The sequence below is a fragment of the Phycodurus eques genome, chromosome 10 (genome assembly GCF_024500275.1).
Source record: "Phycodurus eques isolate BA_2022a chromosome 10, UOR_Pequ_1.1, whole genome shotgun sequence".
Taxonomy (NCBI): Eukaryota; Metazoa; Chordata; class Actinopteri; order Syngnathiformes; family Syngnathidae; genus Phycodurus; species Phycodurus eques.
In genome coordinates, this window is record NC_084534.1 from 20,432,872 (window position 1) to 20,454,179 (window position 21,308).

General features: G+C 40.0%; 1 protein-coding gene across 1 annotated transcript in view; it reads right to left on the reverse strand.

The window, feature by feature from the left end:
- Window positions 1–5,269: 5,269 nt before the first annotated feature.
- The window catches only part of cfap20dc (CFAP20 domain containing), a 32,039-nt gene continuing 16,000 nt past the window's right edge, over window positions 5,270–21,308 (reverse strand). Inside the window, exons 13-17 of the mRNA XM_061688343.1 lie at window positions 20,371–20,733; window positions 19,072–19,308; window positions 15,403–15,464; window positions 8,302–8,396; window positions 5,270–5,788 (exon numbers count right to left, since the gene is read on the reverse strand). Of these exons, the coding sequence (XP_061544327.1) occupies window positions 5,670–5,788; window positions 8,302–8,396; window positions 15,403–15,464; window positions 19,072–19,308; window positions 20,371–20,733 (876 nt within the window). The 3' untranslated portion in view covers window positions 5,270–5,669. The remainder of the gene's footprint in view (window positions 5,789–8,301; window positions 8,397–15,402; window positions 15,465–19,071; window positions 19,309–20,370; window positions 20,734–21,308) is intronic.

A 21,308-nucleotide genomic window follows, 5' to 3' on the forward strand; every position in this document is an offset into this window, starting at 1 on the left:
CACGCTTACTTGGCTGGGAAGCAGTATGTCCGGATAACAAAGACAGCAGCTGCCAATGCTGCCAGTGAGATAAAGACCACCAAAATGCTGATTACGGGGTGAAGCCTCATTCCAACCTAAAGACAAATGAATCCAATAAGTTTTAAACATGGGGTAGGTTAAGAGCCCATAAGGTCAACTGCGAACGTCATAGGTTGTGGCGCAGATAAAAAGAAATTATGACAGCGGTGTTAGTGACACACACACACACACACACACACACACGTGTGAAACGTAAAAAGGCCAACAGAGAGCTACACTTTCCTCTCCAGGCAGTTTGCACCTCAAACAGGCTTTCACAGCCTTTCAGCCCGAATCCCAGAATTCCTAAAGGAGGTTTCCAGGGTATCCTTGAAGCCATTTTTGCACCTGTTTAGCTCTCCAAGGAAAACATCTGACAAGCCTCAAGTGAGCTACAGTAGCCAATGTCATATCAAAGCCTGACAGAGATGCGGTAAATGTGAAGACCTGAATCCTAATAAAAAAAAAGTGTGAATTGCTTTCCCGACTGTTCCGCTTTCGCCCAATGTCAGCTGACGCCCATGAACCAACACAGGGTTAGTGATATTGATTCTAAATGGATAGATGATAAACAGAGGGGTTTTCAACCGAGTTCCATTCCGAGGGCACTGAAAGCTGGAACCTAAAGACACATTACGAAACAATGTTAATAGAAACTGTACTTAAGTCATAATTACAGTAATGACACATGCATACAAAACAATAAATTGGAAGTACAGCAGTAACTGAGTTTGCCATATCTCAAACTGAACCATAGACAATTAAGTAATTATGCTAATGAAGTCGTAAAGACATAATTGGTCAATAGTTGTATGAAAAACACTAGGCCATAAACACATAAAATACTATTCATGTGGCAAGCCATAGACAATAAGCCCACACAATAGTAAGGTCATAATAACAGCAAATATTTGTATGAATCCCTTCGCAGGGATACATATAAAAATAAAGCATACAGCAGTAACGAAGCGTGCCACATTATGACGTATTCTTACGCTGCCGAGCAAACTAGTTAATTGCTCTCCGTTTGCAACCTTCAAACATCATACGATGGGGTCATTAACCGCAACCCGAGGACCCCTGTACTCTACATTCGTGGAGGTGCTTCAATTTACATTATTATTCACTGCAATGTTACTTTTCCACCAGCCTCAAATAAACAAACCAATTCGTTTAGACAATCCATTTCTTCATATCGGCTTCTGTGGGTAATTCGCACACTACTTACACATCAGATGCCATGGGATATAGGATAACCCTCTCGTGAATCGAAGCATTAAAAGGAGCATTTGAATTGCTTTCATCTTATTTGCTTTTTTAACACCTCGCTCCTTTCATAAAGTTTAGGTTAATCTTTATGATGAATGTGGTTCAAAGCACTTTGGAGTCAAAATGTTACCAGGGTTCAATGATGTGTGCTAGAGCGCAGTACAAGTGTGAGATTTGTTTACACCAATCTTTATTGAACGGTCCCATGCCATCAAAATCTTTTTTCTCCTATTATGCATAACGGTCAAATTGAATCTGTGACATGGTTTAAGTTTGACATCTTTTTTGATTGAATGCAAAAGGCAATAGACGCATACGGCTTTGCAAAACGGGTGGATTTGAAATCGCCGACAGTGTGACATAGTGTTGCCAATTAATCACATATAATGGACCAATCAGAGAAAAGCTGTTTTCCATATCTTAATGATAATAATAGCGATCGAATCAGAGCGAAGCTTATTTACATATGGAATATTAATGAGAAATCTGTCCGTCTCTATTGCCAGAAGAACTAGAAGAGCTAGAAAATCTGAGAAGCAGAATCAGAATCAGATCAGAATCAGAATCATCTTTACTTGCCAAGCATGTCCAAAAAAACACACAAGGAATTTGTCTCCGGTAGTTGGAGCCGCTCCAGTACGACGACAGACAGTCAATTGACAGAGAACACTTTTGAGACAACCCAAATAATCTTGCAAACCAGATACAAGATCAAAAGGATAAAAGGACTTTAACAGTATATCAAATACAATAATATTATAATATACTTGTAGTAGGATGGGCGAATATAGCATAAACAACAATCACGACCAAAACATGACAGGACTAGTCAAAGCGTGAATGCAATGCGCTCACATACCTGTTTTTGACGACGCTGTCGAACAGCAAAAATGGCGAGTGCGTTCAAGTCCAGTGTGCTACATCTTTTCCGAACTGGAACATCGTTTCGGCTAGAAAAAGTAAATATTTCATTATTTTAAGTGGTGCTTTTGCGCCATGTGTATTTGGCGAAAGGTGGTCACTTCTGGTTTGCGCTCACCTGTCGGCTTGCTTAGCCACGCCCAATTTGCCCGTTTTGACTCCAGTTAAGATGGAAATGGAGGGAGCTTGAAGTTCATCTCATCAGACAGACGTCTTGTACACAAACAAATGACTATTTTGCTTGGCCCCGGCTGCTCTCATTATGTCGCTTACCGCTCAAACAAACTGCCTGTGATGAGACACAGTTCGAGCTAGTAAACACGCCGCAGAATACAACCCTTTTAGATCCACACGAAGCCCCCCACAGATTGAATCTCATATCTATCTGTAATTATAAATGAGACAAAAAACTCATCTTAACCCAGAAAACAGGAGCACAACTTACTGCCTTCTGAGTGACCTCAACAAAAACTAAGTTTTAATAGGATGAAACACAAAAGATATATTGCAGCAAGTTGCAAGTTGTATTATATTGCAAATATCCAAAGATATTTTTGGGGCACTTTACATTTAAAACAGTGCAGCACTGGAATCTAGTGGTTAGCAAGTCTGCCTCACAGTTTTTGGGTTGACTGTATTCATTCTTTTTAGTCAATCCATCCTCTTTTGCGCATTTGTTTTAAACTTAGGACGTTGTTTTGCTATATTTGTCAAAGTTTATCTATTGAAAAAAAAGTTAAATTGAACAATTTTGAGATTGTATTATTGAACAAAATATTTATTACCACATAAATACACAAAAGTACCGGAAATTGGTACCGTTGAGAACAAATGTGAAAGGTACCCATCCGCAGGTGATATGTCCACAGAGCTCAGTATCTGTCTACCTGTGCCCCGATCAAATTCACCAAAGTCGTGTTAGAAAAAGGGTCTACCTTGTGCCTTGCAGAGCAGAGGCTGACATTTTTCGGGAATCCCACCGGCTACTGTGGGTCCCGCGGGATTCCGGCAGGATGGGAACTTCAGTATTAATCACGTAATTGGGCGGGAGCGAAGGTCATCGGGAGCAGGAATTGTGATGACAAAGTCACCAGAAATTGAAGGGATGGGAGTTGGTGGGAGTGGAAGCCATGACAGAAGTGAAAAACATCATGCAATTATATTTTATTTTAACTTTAATCAAATCGATTTTTGAACATTTGCCCTGAGCATCGGGCCTAAACATTGTTCACTCGGGATTGAGATCACTCTGTGGGAGTGGGAGTGAGTGTGATTGGGTGGAATTATTATTATTATTTTTTTAAACACACATATTGTGGGTGGGATTTAAAAAAACAACAACACAGGATTGGGAGGGAGTTGGATCAACCTCTGTGGGAATGGGACGGAACGGGAGTCAACATCCACTCCCTTGTCAGCCTCTAGAGCACACCGGTCTGCCAAATTGGTAAACACGTTTTGCACTTGCACAAAAATCAGGCTATGCCAGCATTCGTGCCCCTGCTGCAAATGCGCTTTTTTACAAAATTAGAGCCCTTTAAATTCTCCATACTGTATGGGTGATGGTAAGTGTAAGTGATTTATTTATATGCATATATGGTATATGGCTATATGATTTTCTGTTGGAGATATCACACAAAAACGTTCCCCAAAAAGGCTTTTTTTTTTTTTTTCTGACACAGGGAACTTATTTTTTCAAAATTTCAAAATTCTTGGTGCGTTGTAGTCAGTTTGAACTGGCCAATCCAACTAGACTAGGGATATCTTGTCACGTTACAAATTGTATTTTATTCAAATGTATTTGTCTCTCAACATTAATTTCCATCCATCAATTTTCTATAGCTCTTGTGCTCATGAGGGTTGTGGGTGAGCTGTGATCTATCCCAGCTGACTTTGGGTGAGAGGTGGCGTACACCCTGGATAGGTGGTCAGTCAATCCCAGGGGACATACAGACCCTTAACAAAAAAAAATTTATATCATGGAAAAGTTTATTAATTTCCATAATTGCAATCAAAACGTTAATAGATTATAGGTTCAGGGCCCACAATTTAAACAATTTCAAGTATTTATTTGTTTATTTTTTACATAATTTGGGTTTCCAGCTCATAAAATCCACAAAATCAGGAATTCAAAAAAATGTAAATACTGTGAAGAAATTACCATTTGCTTGCAGTCTGCAGTCTTCCCCATATTGAACCCAAGTGAGACAATTGAACCAAACTGAAGCAATTTAATGACAGCTGGGGAAACCTGTGCAGGTGCTTTGAGTTTAGTAGATGTGTGACATTCAGTTTAAAACATTTATGGCCTGCAAAATGTGGGCTGATTTCTTCACAGTATTCACATTTTTTGAAGTCCTGATTTCGTGGGTTTTATGAGCTGGAAGCCCAAATTATGTAAAAAATAAACAGATAAATACATGGAATTGTTTAAACTCTGGGCCCTGAATCTATACTCTATGAAATATTAACTTTTTGAATGGAATTATGGAAATAAATAAATAAATAAAACTTTTTCATGATAATTTCATTTTTTTGGAAAGGGTCTGTATAGACAATCATTCACACTAACACCCCAATGGACAGTTTAGAGTCTTCAAATTACCTAAGAAACATGGTTTTGCAATGTGGGAGAAATTCGGAGTTTCCACGGAAAACATGCAAACCCCACAAAGAAAGCTGAGACCCCAGAACCTCAAAACTGCATGACAGTAATGCTAATCACTTTTTCTGCCTCATTTCAGTATTAATGAATAAAAAGCTCCTGAGAAAATTCATTGTTCACTGTGATGGTCTCATTACTCATCTGGAAAAAAAAAAGTATTTTCAGTAAATGCAATTAATACAGAGGATAATCTGATATTTTACATAATTTATTATTCAACACATGAAATGCATTTTGTTATTTTACTAATGTGTTTTTTATATTGAGCAAAGCCAATTGAGTTGCATATAAGCAGGTAAAATGAATTCAGCAAATACACACACACACACACACACACACACATCTCTTTTACTATTTTACACAAATGATGAATAACAGGAGCACAATCATTATATGAATCCAAATCAGAATTTGAATTTAAAAACAAAATGTTGCAGGATGTTCTTTCAGCTATCTTACCATTTATCTGCTAGCCAAAGTTTCCCGAAAAGGGATTTTACCAGCAGATGTGCTAATAAAATGAGCGGGTGCCACACACAAAAAAAGCAACAACCTTTTTTGAGTTTTGCTCTCTTTACATGCTAACAAGACCACGGGTGACGTCATTAGTTAGCATTACAAAAACAAAAAGCGGTAAGATGAAAAGCTCCTTGGCAGCAGGGTATTCATTGGTGATCAATAACAAAAATCTGCAGCCATTCATCCACTGTCAATGTCCTCTGATTTATTGACTTAGAATCTCACAAGCTTTGAGTCAAGCTAGTTCATAGTACTTCCCCGTCTCTGGATCGAAATAGCAGTTGAGGCAAGGATCATAGAGCAGATTTAAATACTCATCCTCCATCTCCTCTTCGTTTCCAGACTCATCCCCTCCTGCGGTGAAGCAAGAACATCACTCAGCAAGTTTTTTTTAGATGTAATTCTCAAAGTAATGAATAAAGACAGCACACTTAACAATACAGCCAAGACGCCCACTGTCTGCTGTATTAGCTATACCTACACAATGTAATGAGATCCAAAACAGATGTAGAAAATACATTTATTATGGCGCTAGTAGTTTGCCACGGTGTAGAACTGCACATCATACAAAGATGCTTCCACTGTATTATTCAGTCTCTCTCATGTAGCCAAATAAGCATGCGTGTGCGCCACCCAATTGAATGAATAAAACAGCACCTCAAATAGACACCTCCATCTTATTCCCCGATGAAAAACAAGAACAGGTGGTGTACTACGACTGATACGTCAATGTGTTGAATAGACGTGGCATATGTAAAGCTGTATGCGGCAAAACATTTTCAGCATTGACGTGGCAAGATTTATTCGTGGAGAAAATGAGGACATGCTATTTAGAGGAAAAAGAGGCATTCACTTCAGTGGCATTCACTTATAATAATCACCCTAATAGACACGTGGTACTCTCTTCTGTTGAATAAATAACACTGCTTGACAAAATAAGACATTGCAAAATTGGTACAATCTCATATTAGATGTACTGTAAGCAGATTACAGTGAGTCCCCGTTTATCACGGGAGATACATTGCAGACCCCGCCATGTATTAGTGTGTTCATTAGGGGTTGAACCGATGAGTCGACTAGTAAACGAGTCGACATTATAACTTTAAGTTTAAAGCTTGAAGTCGACTGATCACGTGTTTTTGGCATGCATCTTGTCTTCCCATCTGCAAATTTCCAGTCTGCTGCAGTCACCGGACTATAACGCTCGGTGAAGCAGCAAAATGTCTAGCCAACAAGGTGACGCAGTCCTAATACTGTACATCCGCATGGGTCAGAGAGTATGAAAATACGATGGTGGTGAATGAGAATAGCGGTTAGCCTTGCTAGGTTCAGCTATTCCGATCGCTGCTAGTCTTATAATATTCATACCAGCGGAACCTCCGGACTGGTGACGAGGAACGAGGGTAGTGGCATGAAGTTAAAACTCAATTTTCGTCGCCAATATGTTATGTCTAATAATGTACAGACAATGACTGTGTGCTAACAAGAACTGTTCATCATAGAGGTTCCTTGCTGCAACATCGCGACACTTGTCGCTTTACGACACTGATATCAGTCTATCGGTGTCTAAATGAGACAAGGAAGCAAGTCTATCCTCAAATACAATAAAAGCACAAGTAAAATAGAAACAGTGAAACTGAGAAATGCTTAATTTTTATGCCACGATGGCAGTGTCTGAAACAACGTCAGTGTCTGAAAGCGACACAATTATAGTCCGGCGACACAAGATGACAAGATGAGACCAGCTTGTTTGTTGAAGAGAATCATGCGCAGGACTTCCACTAATCACAACAACCTCAATTAGCAAAATGGTGAGTCGTTCTTTTAATCATTTGTTTTTATGCCTGTCAGTCGATATGTCTTCACATGAAACCAGTCCATAGCGCAAAAAAGGTTAGGGACCGCTGTACTGTGCTGAAACAATATCAATGACGTCATCGCTTAATCTACTTCAACTCAACTTTCATCACCTTATAGTTGACCACAAAGTCTTTAGTCAGTCAACCCCTGGTGCTCAGTTTTACTGTTCTCCCAGATTCAATAAACGGCTGAAAAGTATATCGGCGACTGTGGCTCATCTTTCCTACATGTGAGGGCATTACAGTAAGCATACTGTAAAAACCCACAAGAAAACATCACAAAAGTGATTATAGCAGGGGCGCGAACGGTGATTTGGGGCGGAACACTATAGCGCAGTTGTACCCAATGTCTCTGTGTTGAGTGTTATATTTTCCAGGCACGTTTAGGTGATAAGAAGGTGAGTAGACCTTCAGACTAAGGTGGATTTAAAAGTTTTTCTGCCATTTTCTCGCCCCTCATCAATCAAGAGTTGAGACTCGCCGAGTGACGAGCACCTTATGAAGCCGTAAAGCAACCCCCGCCCGTAATCCTCACTACTTTAAAGCACACCAATTTGGCTGTTAAATTGACAGGCAGTTAAATGCTAAAAAGGTTATGCAAGGCTCCGGGTGGAACATTTTATCTTATCAGAACTTGGGCGACGATAATGAAAAGTAATTATGAAACACATTGTATAAGAGGTTTAAAAAAACGATGTTGTAAACTGGAAAGGTTTCATCAATTAACCTTGTCGGTGTGTCTTGAGGGGGCGGGTAAAGACCTGTAATGAGCCCCGTCTTTTTTGACCTACACAGGACAGAGCTTCACTCTCGTGGGGTTTTTACTCCTAATTACAGTTGCGTGTGCATTCCCATCATGCTTTGCTGCACTGTTTGATATTTGAGCGTTTTCCATTAGTTCACTGTGTGTGCGCGCTCACGCGATGGGGGATGGATTGATTGTGTGTCGTCTCCCTGACCTCGACAGACATAAAGGGGCAGAACGACCAACCTTAAGGTTTACTGTACCTCGGATTAGATCCTCTTGATGGTTAGTTGTGTTGCCTGACCTTCTCTGCCTGCTATGAGGAAGAATTGGGGGGCTGAGCACATCCATCCACTCCCTGGGAAAAGACCATAAAGGAATATAGTACAGCCATGACAACACGTGCCATTACACTCTTCATCCCACTGCAGTGCCGAGCACATCAAAATTGCCTCTATGACATGTTACCAATGAAGGCCCCATCATCATGCACTGTCACAGGTCTAACCAGTGGTCCACTGTCCTTGGGCCATTCCTAATACACACTTAGCCTCACCGCGTTAGCCCAACTATCATTTATTCCATCCCGACTCGCACTGTGACTTTAAGCTGACAACATTCTGACCCACATAGCTCCTCTCAACCTTGCCCGTCTTCTGAGAGTTCTTTCTCCATGCGCGCGTACTCTCCCAGGTTTCAATTATACATAAGTCACTGCGCAGTGTTTCAACACAACGGGTCTCCAGAGGAAATGTGACTTGGCAGCGTGGCAGAGATTAATCTTTTGAAACATAATTCACATCAGTTGCATCATCACCCATTTACATCTTTTGCCTCTGGACAAAGCATCTCATAAAAGCACATCATAGCATCTTTAATGAGGAAACGATAACCTCTGTATGTTTTAATATTCATCTGGCTGCAGGCAAATCAAACATCCATCTCATCACAACAACAGTGAGGATAGGTGGTGCCACTCATTTTAATCTACTACATGTTTCCATATTAAACTTAGAGTAGGAGAGGGAAAAAAAAGAAAAGAAAAGAAAAGAGTACAACTTATTCACACCAGATCTTGAATCGCCAGTCTCAATATTCCAGTCTTATGATATCCAATACAGCAATATAGGAGCGATGGCTAATAATGCTTGGATTAACATTAATCAAACACTATGTTTTATTTCTGTGCTTGCGTTTGCAATCAATGCCTCTCTTGTAAGTAAATATAAAAAGAAAAGTGTCTGAGAATATTCACATTCAACCAGGTAATTTCATTCGTAATAGTCTAGTTGCGATCAACTCAATGCCCTGAGAAAATAGTGCGTACACGACTGGGAATATAGTGCATGAACCACTGACAACTACAGCTACAGCCACAATAAGAAACATATTTTTGTCAATGAAAGAGCACAATTATTATATTTTTTTTAGTGCAGATTTAGATAAAGGTGCAAAGTGAGAAACCAAATGGTTTCAAGTTTCGGGTTTATTGGGTTATCGATTGTAATAGTACAAAACTTGAAGTTATTCTATTAACTGAAACAGGGGCAACATTTTTTTAAACAAATTAATGTATGTTATGATCTTTATCCTCAGGGAGGAAGCGATTTTTAATGTGTCTTGAGCTAAAAGTTTGGCAAACCCCGATGTAGACTGTATTTGTGTACCTAATGAAGTGTCCAGTGACAATACATCTCTCCATGTGTGTAATTATGCTCAGAATATGTCTGCGTCTAAATCAGCGGTGTCATTGGACGATTCGGCTAGCAAAACTAAAAATTGGACTTCAAATTGTCATATTGTCCTGTGGGACTTGGCAGTGATTATTGATATTAAGCGCTTCCAAATCTGAAGCGCTATCAAGGCCACTCTCTTCATCACCCTGGCAATTACTTTCAAAAATCAGATGCAAGAAGAGAATGTGAAGAGGCATTTTAGGAACGTAAAAAAAAAAAATAATAAAATGAAAAAAAAAACTTTGGCAACACGAAACAGCAACAGGAGCACTTCAACTATCTGTTAAACTGTTCTCCTTTGAGAGGATGCCTTGCAGGACGCTCCAAAAACCCCGCATGACGGATCTCAACCGTAGCACAGTGTCAGCATTCAACGCCTAAAAGAAGAGGAATGAATACCATCCACGGAAGCTTTTCATCAATATGTAAATCAAGACCTGCTTCAAAGTAAAAGAGAAACAACAAGCTCGAGACTGGAAGGTGTTTGAGGTACTCGTCAATAGCAAATATTCAGTCCAGCGAGGAGAATCCCAGCCCCAATGGATATTCAAACAACCCAGGGACAAATAAGCAAGGAAACATACTGAGGAAACTATCTAAAGCTGCAAGCCTATACATCATTGCACTGCTTTTCATCAATAAATCAAAAGTATTCCCGTGCAGGAGGTTGAATTTGTCCATGATGCAATGCCTTTGTATTCTTTTGCAACAGGCTACACGCTTGCTGAGATGTGACCAGATAGGATGAGGGACAAAAGCACTGAGTAGGTTCTCCATCCACACATACATACAGTGGAACGTTTCTTCCATGACTAATCTGCTGTCATTGTTAACCCGTAACGTGCGGAATTAATGCTAGCTTTGAGCACATTGCTGGGCAGAGTTTGTCTAAAATCAATATTTAGTCTCATCTCCTCCAAGAGGTACTTTACTCTAATGACGCTAATCATTCTTTCAGGAGGATCTCCAAAACACAATTGAATTTTAATGAAGGTTACAGTCAACGTCATTCAATTTTGTTTGGCATTTACAACTAGGGATGGGCATATTGATTGATTTGTTCAACTGATCTCTAAGAGTTCGGTGTGGATTTGATTGTTCATTAATCACTTTAAGCAATCAAGGAAGAATAGAGTGCAGTACATGGCTGCAACCATCAGATTATTCCATTTCAACGACCGTAGTTTGTGGCCTGAAGAACAACATGATGTCAGGGGAAGGTGAGTCACAGCCACGCAGGCCTCCAAGGCTCTGCTACATCTTCTGGGCATCAATAGGACACTGGCATGGAAAAAGAAACTCAGAACATTCAGAGAGAGCTCTTTCTTTCCTTCGATTGCTTGAGTATACTAAAGGGGTTCCTTTAGATACAATTGTAATTTGTCCTGTGAACACGCTCGTAACTTACACTCATATCCATTAATCCATTCAAGGCTACCAGCCCCAAAGAAAAAACAAAACACAAATGTGACCAGAGGACACTATAATACAGACATGAAGACACAACCGAAGAAGAGTTTCACAACTCCTGCAGGTTTCTCAGCAAGCTGCTGTATTATTAGTCATTTTTCACAGAGGATAAAGACTATGTACATGCCTGTGAGTATTGTTATTGTGTTGCTGTTTGTGTTCAAATATCTATTGCTTAAAGCATAACACCGCCACATAGATTAGCTAATCGTTAGCCACATCCATGGCATTTTCCCTTTATCGGTTAGCATAGGACTAGCAGACCTAAAGGCAAAGTTATGTGGTTGTTTTAAATACGCATGTAATTCTCTTTGTTTTATGTTTAGTTTGACTGTAAGCCTCAACTGGTAGTGGCATTAAATAGCTTGCAGACTTTTTTTTCAAAAATTGTTCACTATTTGCCAAATTGCTAGTTGTCAAGTGAGTTGAGTTTACTGCCACCACACAGCTCTCGTATCTTAATCTTTTGCTCGCAAATCAAAACAAATCTCGAAAAAAACTTAAGCAGGGTCACTCGTATCTCAAGGTAACAGTATATTAATGTTTAACATGAAGAGGTTTAGGGTTTTACAGCCTAGGACTCTTTTTCATACACATATTTGCTGTAATCATAAATTAACTACTCCAATAGCGTAGGTTAGAGATTCCAGTAAGTGTTCCAACTTACGGACAAAATCAGACGTCGTCTTTGTAGGAACAGAATTCCATTGAAAGCCAGGATGCTGTGTTGTTTTTAAATTATAAATGACATCAGTGGAAAACATGATTTTCTTTGTGTGTTTTGCCATCGTAAAATTATGGAACAACTAATTTATTTTTCCATGAAATTTAGTCAAAGGCCCACTCCCTATTTTCAACCACCCACTTTTTCAGTTCAGTGTCACAAAATACATGAATTCTAATCTTCATGGCATTGGGTTTACTTCAAGTGCACTTTGGATACACTTTTGACCTCCCATCAATAGGTGTTTAATGTTAGTGTTCTACTTGAAACTGGGTAACTGTAAACAAGGTGAAACATGTTTAGTAGCTACTGGAAACTGGCCTTCCCAAAGATAGATTTTCCTTGCAACGATTGCAATTCAAACTTTGGGATTTTGCATAACTCTGAACAGCAGAATGTGATTTCTATCATTATTTAAATGGAATTATAGCTGCCAGCGGATCTGGTCTGACAGGCACGAAAGAAAATGGAAAGAAAATAACGTGCACGTGAAAAAAAGACAAACAGCAGTTAAGGGAGAAGAAAACACACACAAAAGGCATTTATTTGCACTCATCTGTGAGGGAGATGAGGCCCCGTCTGCATCTGACAGCTGACATTTAGCCTTAATTCTGCAGTCAGTTATCATGTGTTTCATTTCACCGTTTTATGTGGATGCAATGAAACAAAAATACAGACCCCATCAAGGCAGGGAAATCGATTTATCTGCACAAATTGTAATTTTCTCTGCAATCATTGTTACCCAAGTAGATGTGGGTTTTTATAAATTCAGACACATAATATAAAGCTATACTTTTTTCATACAAGAGGAGTTGTCGCACCCGGTGAAGATTGACAAATAAGTAGAACGTGGTGAAATTTTAAGATATACAGTCCCCTCCAAAAGTATTGGAACGGCAAGGTCAATTCATTTGTGTTTTGTCGTATACTTAAGACATTTGGGTTTCAGCTCAAAAGATGACTATGAGACAAATGTTCAGAATTTCACCTTTTATTTCATGGTCTTTACATCTAGATGTGTTAAACAATTCAGGGCAGCGCACTTTTTGTTTGAAGCCACCCGCTTTTCAAGTGAGTCAAAGTATTGGAACAGACATTATTAAATTAACTTGAAGTGAACAACATTTAATATTTTGTGGCATAACCCTTACTTGCAATAACTGCATCAAGCCTGCGACCCATTTACTTCACCAGACTGTTGCATTCTTCATTGTAATGCTTTTCCAGGCCTTTACTGCAACCTCTTTCAGTTCTTGTTTGTTTCTGGGGGTTTCTCCCTTCAGTTTCCTCTTCATGAGGTAAAATACATTCTCTATTGGGTTAAGCGCCGGTGATTGACTTGAACTTCCACTTTTTCCCACCGATGAAGTCTTTTGTTGTGTTGGCAGTGTGTTTTGGGTCATTGTCTTGTTGAATGATGAACCTTCTCCCGATTAGTTTGGATGCATTTCCTGTAAATTGCCAGACAAAATGGTTTTGTAGACTTCAGAATTCAATTGTTGGTGTGCCGTGAGATTTTTTAATTGTAAAATATGTTCTTTGGCTCCATAAAGGTTGTAAATCACTGCTCTAGTCAGATCGTGTATTCTAATCAGTCAGGTCAAACCAACATTACATGACAGAAATAATGGGTGCTAACTTAGTGTAATTACATTACTTTATTTTTTTAATTAAATGACTTCACCCACATCGAACCTTAAGAGCATGATTCAACAGAACGCCGGTACAACCGTCAGTACTAGCAGTAGCTTGCTAGGCTACATAACGTTTTGTTGCCTGCTTGCTAGCCGTATCGTATTAAAAGTACGTGAACATATCTCAAGCAGGCCTTAAACGAACGTCCTCTCCTATGCTGAGCACCAACACACGTTTTTCCCCATTTTGTCCTCATAATATAGTCGGCGCGATCCACTCTTGTTGTCGTTGCTAAGGTAACGCGTGTATCCAGTCGCATTTGAGTTGACAAGATAAAGCCCAATGATCATAAAAAACGGGATGCGGCGGTATCGGAATACAAGATTTTATTGCAGTAGTCTGACATAGTGCAATCTTGAAAGAGCAAATTTGTCTTGTAGTCTGATCCGGCATTACGTGTTGTCTGTCTCAGAAATGTTGTCTGTTCCACACCGCCGACATGTTGTTTTGTTTTAAAAAAAAAAATAACTTTATTGGCCATCAGATATTTACAGGACGAGGCCAAAAGACACGCGACAAGGCTAAAAATAAACTAGCTTTGGGATTCAAATATACTGTGCACGATGGCGACGCGGAGTAAATGTCTTTTGCGGAACCGATCAATGACGTTATTGATCGGATCGGCGCATTATGACATTAAAGCCGATCAGCATAAAATTCTAATTATCAGCCGATACCGATAAGGCAGATAAAATCGGTGTAAAGTCTACTTCACAGATGAGATTGTGTGTTTTGGATCACAAGCAGAGCATTTCTTTCCCCATACTTTGGCCTTTCCATCACTTTGGTAGAGGTTAATTCTGGTCTCATCAGTCCATAAAACTTTCTTCCTAATCTTTTGTGGATCATCTCTGTACTCTGCCAAATCCAATCTGGCCTTCCGATTCTTTTTGCTGGTGACTGGTTTGTATATTGTGGTATGGCCTGTATATTTCTTCTCTCGAAGTCTTCTTCGGACAGTGGATTGTGATACCTTCACCCCTGCCATGTGGAGGTTGGCAGTGATGTCACCAACTGTTGTCTTTGGGTGTTTCTTCACAGCTCTCACAATGTTTCTGTCATCAACTGCTGTTGCATTGACCGACCTGTTCGATGTCTGTTGCTCGTTACACCAGTAGTTTATTTTTCAAGACATTCCAAATTGTACTGGCTACGCCCAATGTTTGTGCAATAGCTCTGATAGATTTTCCCTCTTCTCTCAGCTTCAAAATGGTTTTGCTTTTCTCCCATAGACAGCTCTCTGGTCTTCATGTTTGCTTAACAGCAAATTCAGTTTTCACAAGTGAAAACCTAAGCCAAAAATAAGCACTATCTAATGTTTAAGCAATCAATCTAAAAGGCAACACCAGAACAACTAGCAACACCCATCATTCACATGTTCCAATACTTTTGTTCACTTGAGAAGTGGGTGACCTCAAACAAAAGGTGCTCTGTCCTGAGTTGTTTAACACATCTTGATGTAAATACCATGAAATAAAAGCTGGAATTCTGAACTTTTGTCTCATATTCATCTTTTGATCTGAAACCCAAATGTCTTCAGTATACAACAAAAACAAAGGAATTAACCTTGCCGTTCCAATACTTTTGGAGGGGACTGTAGCTTTTAACATACAAAATATGAATACCAATATGAGTACACTTTACACTAGAATAGGTCTTTACAGAAATACGATCCGTACGCACGTTACACTAGAATACAATCTTTACAGTACTCATTTGTAAAAATGGAGCTTCCTTACCTAGGATTTGAAGACCGGAGTGGGTTCATTTCCTTTTGGTAGTGGTGGCCCTGATTAGCTGGCTGGATCAGAAAGAAAACAGGACACTTAAAATTGCTCATCAAAATTCTGCTTAAATTCTGCTCATGTACCAAATAAGTACGAAAACATAGTACGTGTATGTAAACGTTATTAGAAATGGGGAAAAGGAAGACAAGAAAAAGGCAATGTTGAAACAACAACCAAAAACTCTCCAACGCAGACCACAAAAAAATATTCATACGACTATATTCATTGCCTGCTTGCAAATGGATGCAGTGCAGTCTCTGTGTGTGAGATTACATCCTGCATCACAGATGAGACAAATGGAGATGCTCAATAAGGGTCTGAAATTTTCATGTGGATGGTTTCTATTCCAGTATCAGACATACTCATCCCCCTACAAAAAAACAATAACACATTACCTTCATCTTGTCCAAGCGAAGGAGCATAGGAGCATATCATTACCCCAGGACACTATTTAAGTCTCATGTCTGTGAAATTCTCTTACACTGCACAACTGTGATGTAAAAGCAGTCATACTGAGGTCGGCGTCCTCACAACGCTTGAGTCCATTTAAGTTATCAGCGTGCTTCGGTGCCTTGTTGAACTGTGGGTACTGTTCTAAAATGCTACCCTCTGGAATTCTGCCAGTATTATGTACTGATGAAGATGAGTTCTCTGTAAAGGGGATGCATGGAGACAATTATTTTAGGGCGATAGGATGTGGGTAATCTCACATGCCAGATGGTTTGTTTCAAAAAGCCAACTTGAGGTCTTTTTGGAAAAGGGCAGATGCTAAAAGAAAAAAGATCAGAAATAAAACTTTGCAGGGGACATCATGGACATGGTCCAATTAGAAGTAGAAGAATCAAAACAGAATGAAGACATGTCCAGTTCGGAAGAAGAAAAAAGCTTTTATGGTTGAAGCTTGGTGTGGCAATGTAAGACCAATATTTTGTCAGTGATATGAATTATGATAAAAATGCATGGCAATTGATTTTTTTTTTTATTGGGAAAACTAGCACTCTATAATATTGTACTTCATAATAATATAACATACTGTAATAGAATAGTTAAATATAATGTAAACAATTAAATCGTTTATGCATTATAATTTATTGCTGCATTCAATTCGGTGCTGCTCCTTCAGGTGTGCCCGCTTCAGCTACCAGGGAGCAGTACTGTACTGCATAATACAGTGATGCAGGCATAAATGAAGAATAGACTCCCAGTGCCTGTGAATAGTTTTCTATTATGTGTAAATGTTGTTACATCATGTGTTCCACCATTATGTGTGTTGAAATAGCTATCTTTTAAAACCGCAACTATTCATGCTAAGCGTTAGGATGTGTTGGTGTTTTACATCGTTTGTTAGCATTAAGCTAAACAGACCTTTTTTAAGGCAGTATATGGTTGGTTAAAATACACGTTTAATGCTGAATGTTTTATGATTACGTTATGGTTCAGCAGCTGAAACCATAAACGAGCTGTCTTGACTCAATACCATCTGACTTTTTCAGAGCTATTGGAAAGTCTGTGCTACCATATTGGCAGCAAATAATTAATTGCTCAACTCAGTCAGGCGAGTTTCCTCAAGCTCTTAAAGTACCTGCAATTAAGCCTCTTTTAAAAAATAGAATGCTGGACGCTTCCATCTTAGCAGGCTATAGACCCAAATCAAATCTCCCTTTCATAGCAAATATTGTTAAGAAAGCTATTTTTAATCAACTCAGCAATTTCTTGAACATAAATGGACTTTTTGACTAATTTCAATCAGGTTTTCGAACTCATCACAGTACAGAATCTGCTCTTATCAAAGTGCTAAATGATAAAAGGTTGAATACTGACTCGGGAAAAGTGTCAATTCTGGTCTTGTTGGATCTTACTGCGGGTTTTGATACGGTAGATCATAATATACTGCTGAACAGGTTGGAAACATGGGTAGGACTAAATGAAACAGTCCTTAAATGGTTCAGGTCCTACCCGGAGGAAAGGAGTTATTTTGTAACCATTGGAAGTGTTCAATTTCATCGAATGGCAATGACCTATGGGGTCCCTCAAGGGTCAGTTCTTGGACCCCTCCTGTGAAGCGCGTATATGCTACCCTTGGGTCAAATTCTTTGAGGCTTTGTATATTGCCTTGCCGCTTATCCTCACAAGGGTCGCGGGAGTGCTGGAGCCTATCCCTGCTACCATCGGGCAGGAGGCGGGATACACCCTGAACTGGTTGCCAGCCAATCGCAGGGCACACATAAACAAAGACCCATTCGCAGCCACATTCACACCTAGGGGCAATTTAGAGACTTCAATTAACCTACCATGCATGTTTTTTGGATGTGGGAGGAAACCGGAGTGCCCGGATGAAACCCACACAGGCACGGGGAGAACATGCAAACTCCACACAGGCGGGCCGAGGATTGAACCCCGGTCCTCAGAACTGTGAGGCAGACGCTCTAACCAGTTGTTCACCGTGCCGCATACTGTACCATAAAAGAAATTAATAATGATACTGATATTTTGTGCCATCCCTTGTCATCCCTCGCCACACCTGTAGCTCCATGTTGGTCCGGTCATTTTTTTTTTTTTATTCATCTGGTGCTCAAAAATGTTACATTTCCATCTCCTTCCACATCTTGAAAAAAACATCTTCATTCATTCTATAAGTGATTTTGTCATTGTTTCAGCCCTTTGTGTTATGAAGTGCCATGAGCTCAGCCTTGTGAATGTAAGTCAAGTCTGCTTCTGAAATTGAACCTTGAGCATTTACTCTCATGTGTATGCTTGTAGAACTGGGTGCACTACCAGGGATCCAAATGAAGACATTACTATTGACAGACATATTTACTTAAGGAGTGACACAGACATGTATATTGCCTGTATTGATTTATGGAAAGACACGCTTCACTGTTGCCTGGAACATGGTGATCTCTAGTTGGTGGCCCAGAGCAGCTGAATCCAAAATGGCAGTCAAGTCACATCTGATTCAAATGGGAACCATTCCACAATACATTTAATGGTAGCATTCGAAAACAGGGTCAATCCTAGTGCTAATACGGCTATGCAGTATGCTCTACCTGGATCTCAATCACTATCAGATACCTGCGGTATGTAGCAAAATGGTAACAGGCTCATAAAATTAGCATCTATAATGACCGCATTCACTCAGGATCATACAGAGGAGCCATTTGGGGCTGGAGAGGGCTGCACTCTTTTTTCCTCAGTGCAATGTGCTTATGCTAATGGTCAATAGATCCAAATGACCTTCAACAGCCTCTATACCATCATTGAATTCTAAAAAGACCACAGAGGATAATTTCAAATGACTCAAATAATTTTGTCGTGTGGGGAAATGGTGGCTATTGTGCCAGTGTGTCTTTTAAAGCAGTAAGAGACCAATTAATGCATTTCTATCTCCATAATCTTTTGTAATGCAGGAGACGCACTAGAGAAAGAGATGTGTTAGTACTTCGCTGTGCTGTAGATGGGGAGCCTGAAATGGAAATGAGCAAGCGTGAGGGTCAGCCACGGTCAGTAAAATTATTCAAGATGGGAGATAGAGGGTAAGTGTAGTCGTCATTACCAATAGTGAGTCCACATGTGCAATGCTTATTGTGATTAAAGTAGCTGAGTATAGAAACTTGTACAAACCATGGAGATGTGCGTCCAGGTAGACGTGTCCTCACTGCTCAGGCTCATGCTGACCTTACGCTGGTGGATCTGAGATGCACTGAGGCCAGAGGCTTTGTATTTGTCTTCCTCCTGCTGCCTTTTTAGACTTGCAAGCATCTGGAGCTCGTCATCATCCCCCTGATGCAATTGTAGACTGCTGGCTGGGTTTATGTGCTCATCACCAGAATCACCAGGCTCCATTGTGTTGTCTTCCGCCTTAAAAATAATTACCCCACAAAAAACAAATCACTTAAGCAGACTGACACCGTACAAATGAAACGGCTTTGCACTCGGTCAATCTAATTCTACAAAGCCTCCAATGCTGTATGGATCTCTTACAACAGCAGACTTCAAATGCTCAAATATCAAAGGCAAGTGTTTTATTTTCATAAGGCCATCAATTCATTTGGGAGAGTAGTCAAAATGAGTCTGACTTTGCCCTGGTGTCAGTGGTGAGTCTGTGAATGAATTCTAATAAATAATGAACCAAGGCCTGGGGAGAACAAACTCAAACACGTCATATTTCTATGACAACCTATCAGTCAAAGGTGTCACTGCATACTGTCAGTAGCTGCCACAAATCAGCAGTCAGGCGCTACAGCCATGACGAGGGATGTGAGGATGTGTCGCAGCACTGTTGTGTAAACTCAGGAAGAAAGCCGCCGTGAAACACATCTCCCTTCAGGCTTCACCGTCACTCTAACTGACTATGCTGATATCTTGGATTCCTGCCTCAAGCTTGTGATCACACCATACATATAGTATGATCCCTTTCTTCATGACTTTACAATCCTTAAAATAAAATCAACACATTATCCTACCCTCATCGGTTTACAAGCCTTCGAACTGCTTTGTCTTTCCATAACCACTCTGCTCAATATAAGCCCAAATAATGTGCCAATATAAATTCACAAGATCAGGCTAAAATGGCAAGGAAAAAAACACAGGGGTACATTGTGTTTCATGGTTAAAAGCATCATATCATCTAACCCTGTGAACATCCTGTTTGAAATGGAATGGAAAATATTGAAATACTTATACTGTTGGTTTTATTATCAGGCTGTTTATTTTCTCTGCACACTGAGTTCGATTTATGCTCAGCAATGGAACGCGATTTCCAGGGCTGCAAATCAAAGTTAGTTGGAAATAAAAGATAAAAACACGTGTAAATCTGCAACGTATTGTTTTCTCTGCATTGACATCTTTGTGTCAAGGTGTGTCTTTGTCGCCCACATTTAAACTGTTTGGATGAGAGTAGATCCTTGAGGCAGACCTTACCTTGAGCGGATCATCCAGTGAGACTTTTTGAAGAAGGCTCCTCGACAGTGATACGCTGTTGTTCCAATCCACACGCTGGTTTCCTCCTCCTGCTCCACCTGACCCACACCTCTCATCCTGTTTGGTACCACAGGGTGCGTGACGGTGTCCGGGAGACATCCCATCATTTCCAGCTGGCTTGCTGGATGGAAAGTGCAGGTGCATATCACTGGCAGCTGGACAAAGAGTTTCTACTGATGTGTCCTCAGTGTTGTGATCCTCAGGCTGGACTTCAAGGCCCAAATTTGGATCAAGGCATTGGGAAATGTCAGGAGTGGAGTCTGCATTGAATGTTAATTGTGAGAATGCAGTGTAGCCTATTTCCTGGAATAAGAACAGGAATTAGGTTAATAAAGATTGGTGCTCTATTTAAACCATCCATCCATGTTCTACAGTTTGTCGTGTTTGAGGTCACTGGTGAGCTGGTGCATATCATAGCTGACTTTGGGCACAACACCGACTGGTTTTGTAGCACTGTGAGGTATATAATACATTGTTTTAGATTGTAAAAACATTTCTTTGTCACGCAACAAATTTGCGTTGACTGATGTTGATTTGTATTTACCACAGTGGGGTAAAACTAAATTAACTATGCAGCTGTAGGCTGGGCCAAGGGGAAAAAAAAGTTCACGGCTATTCAAACACAAATGTATGTGCCATAATACAACACATAACAACACTGATGTCAACCACAATCCATTACAGGATATGGTGGACTTCTGGTTGCGCCTCAGGTGAGTCTTTTCTCATTAAGACAACTGGATGTACAGTGTAGATTCAGTCCTTCTTTTATTAGCAATTAGCAAACTTACTGTACTAAGCAAGATTGTACTGATTGCCTACATTGCAATGAGTTCCATCAAAGCACATTTCCTTTTAACCATCACAGAGGGCGTGTT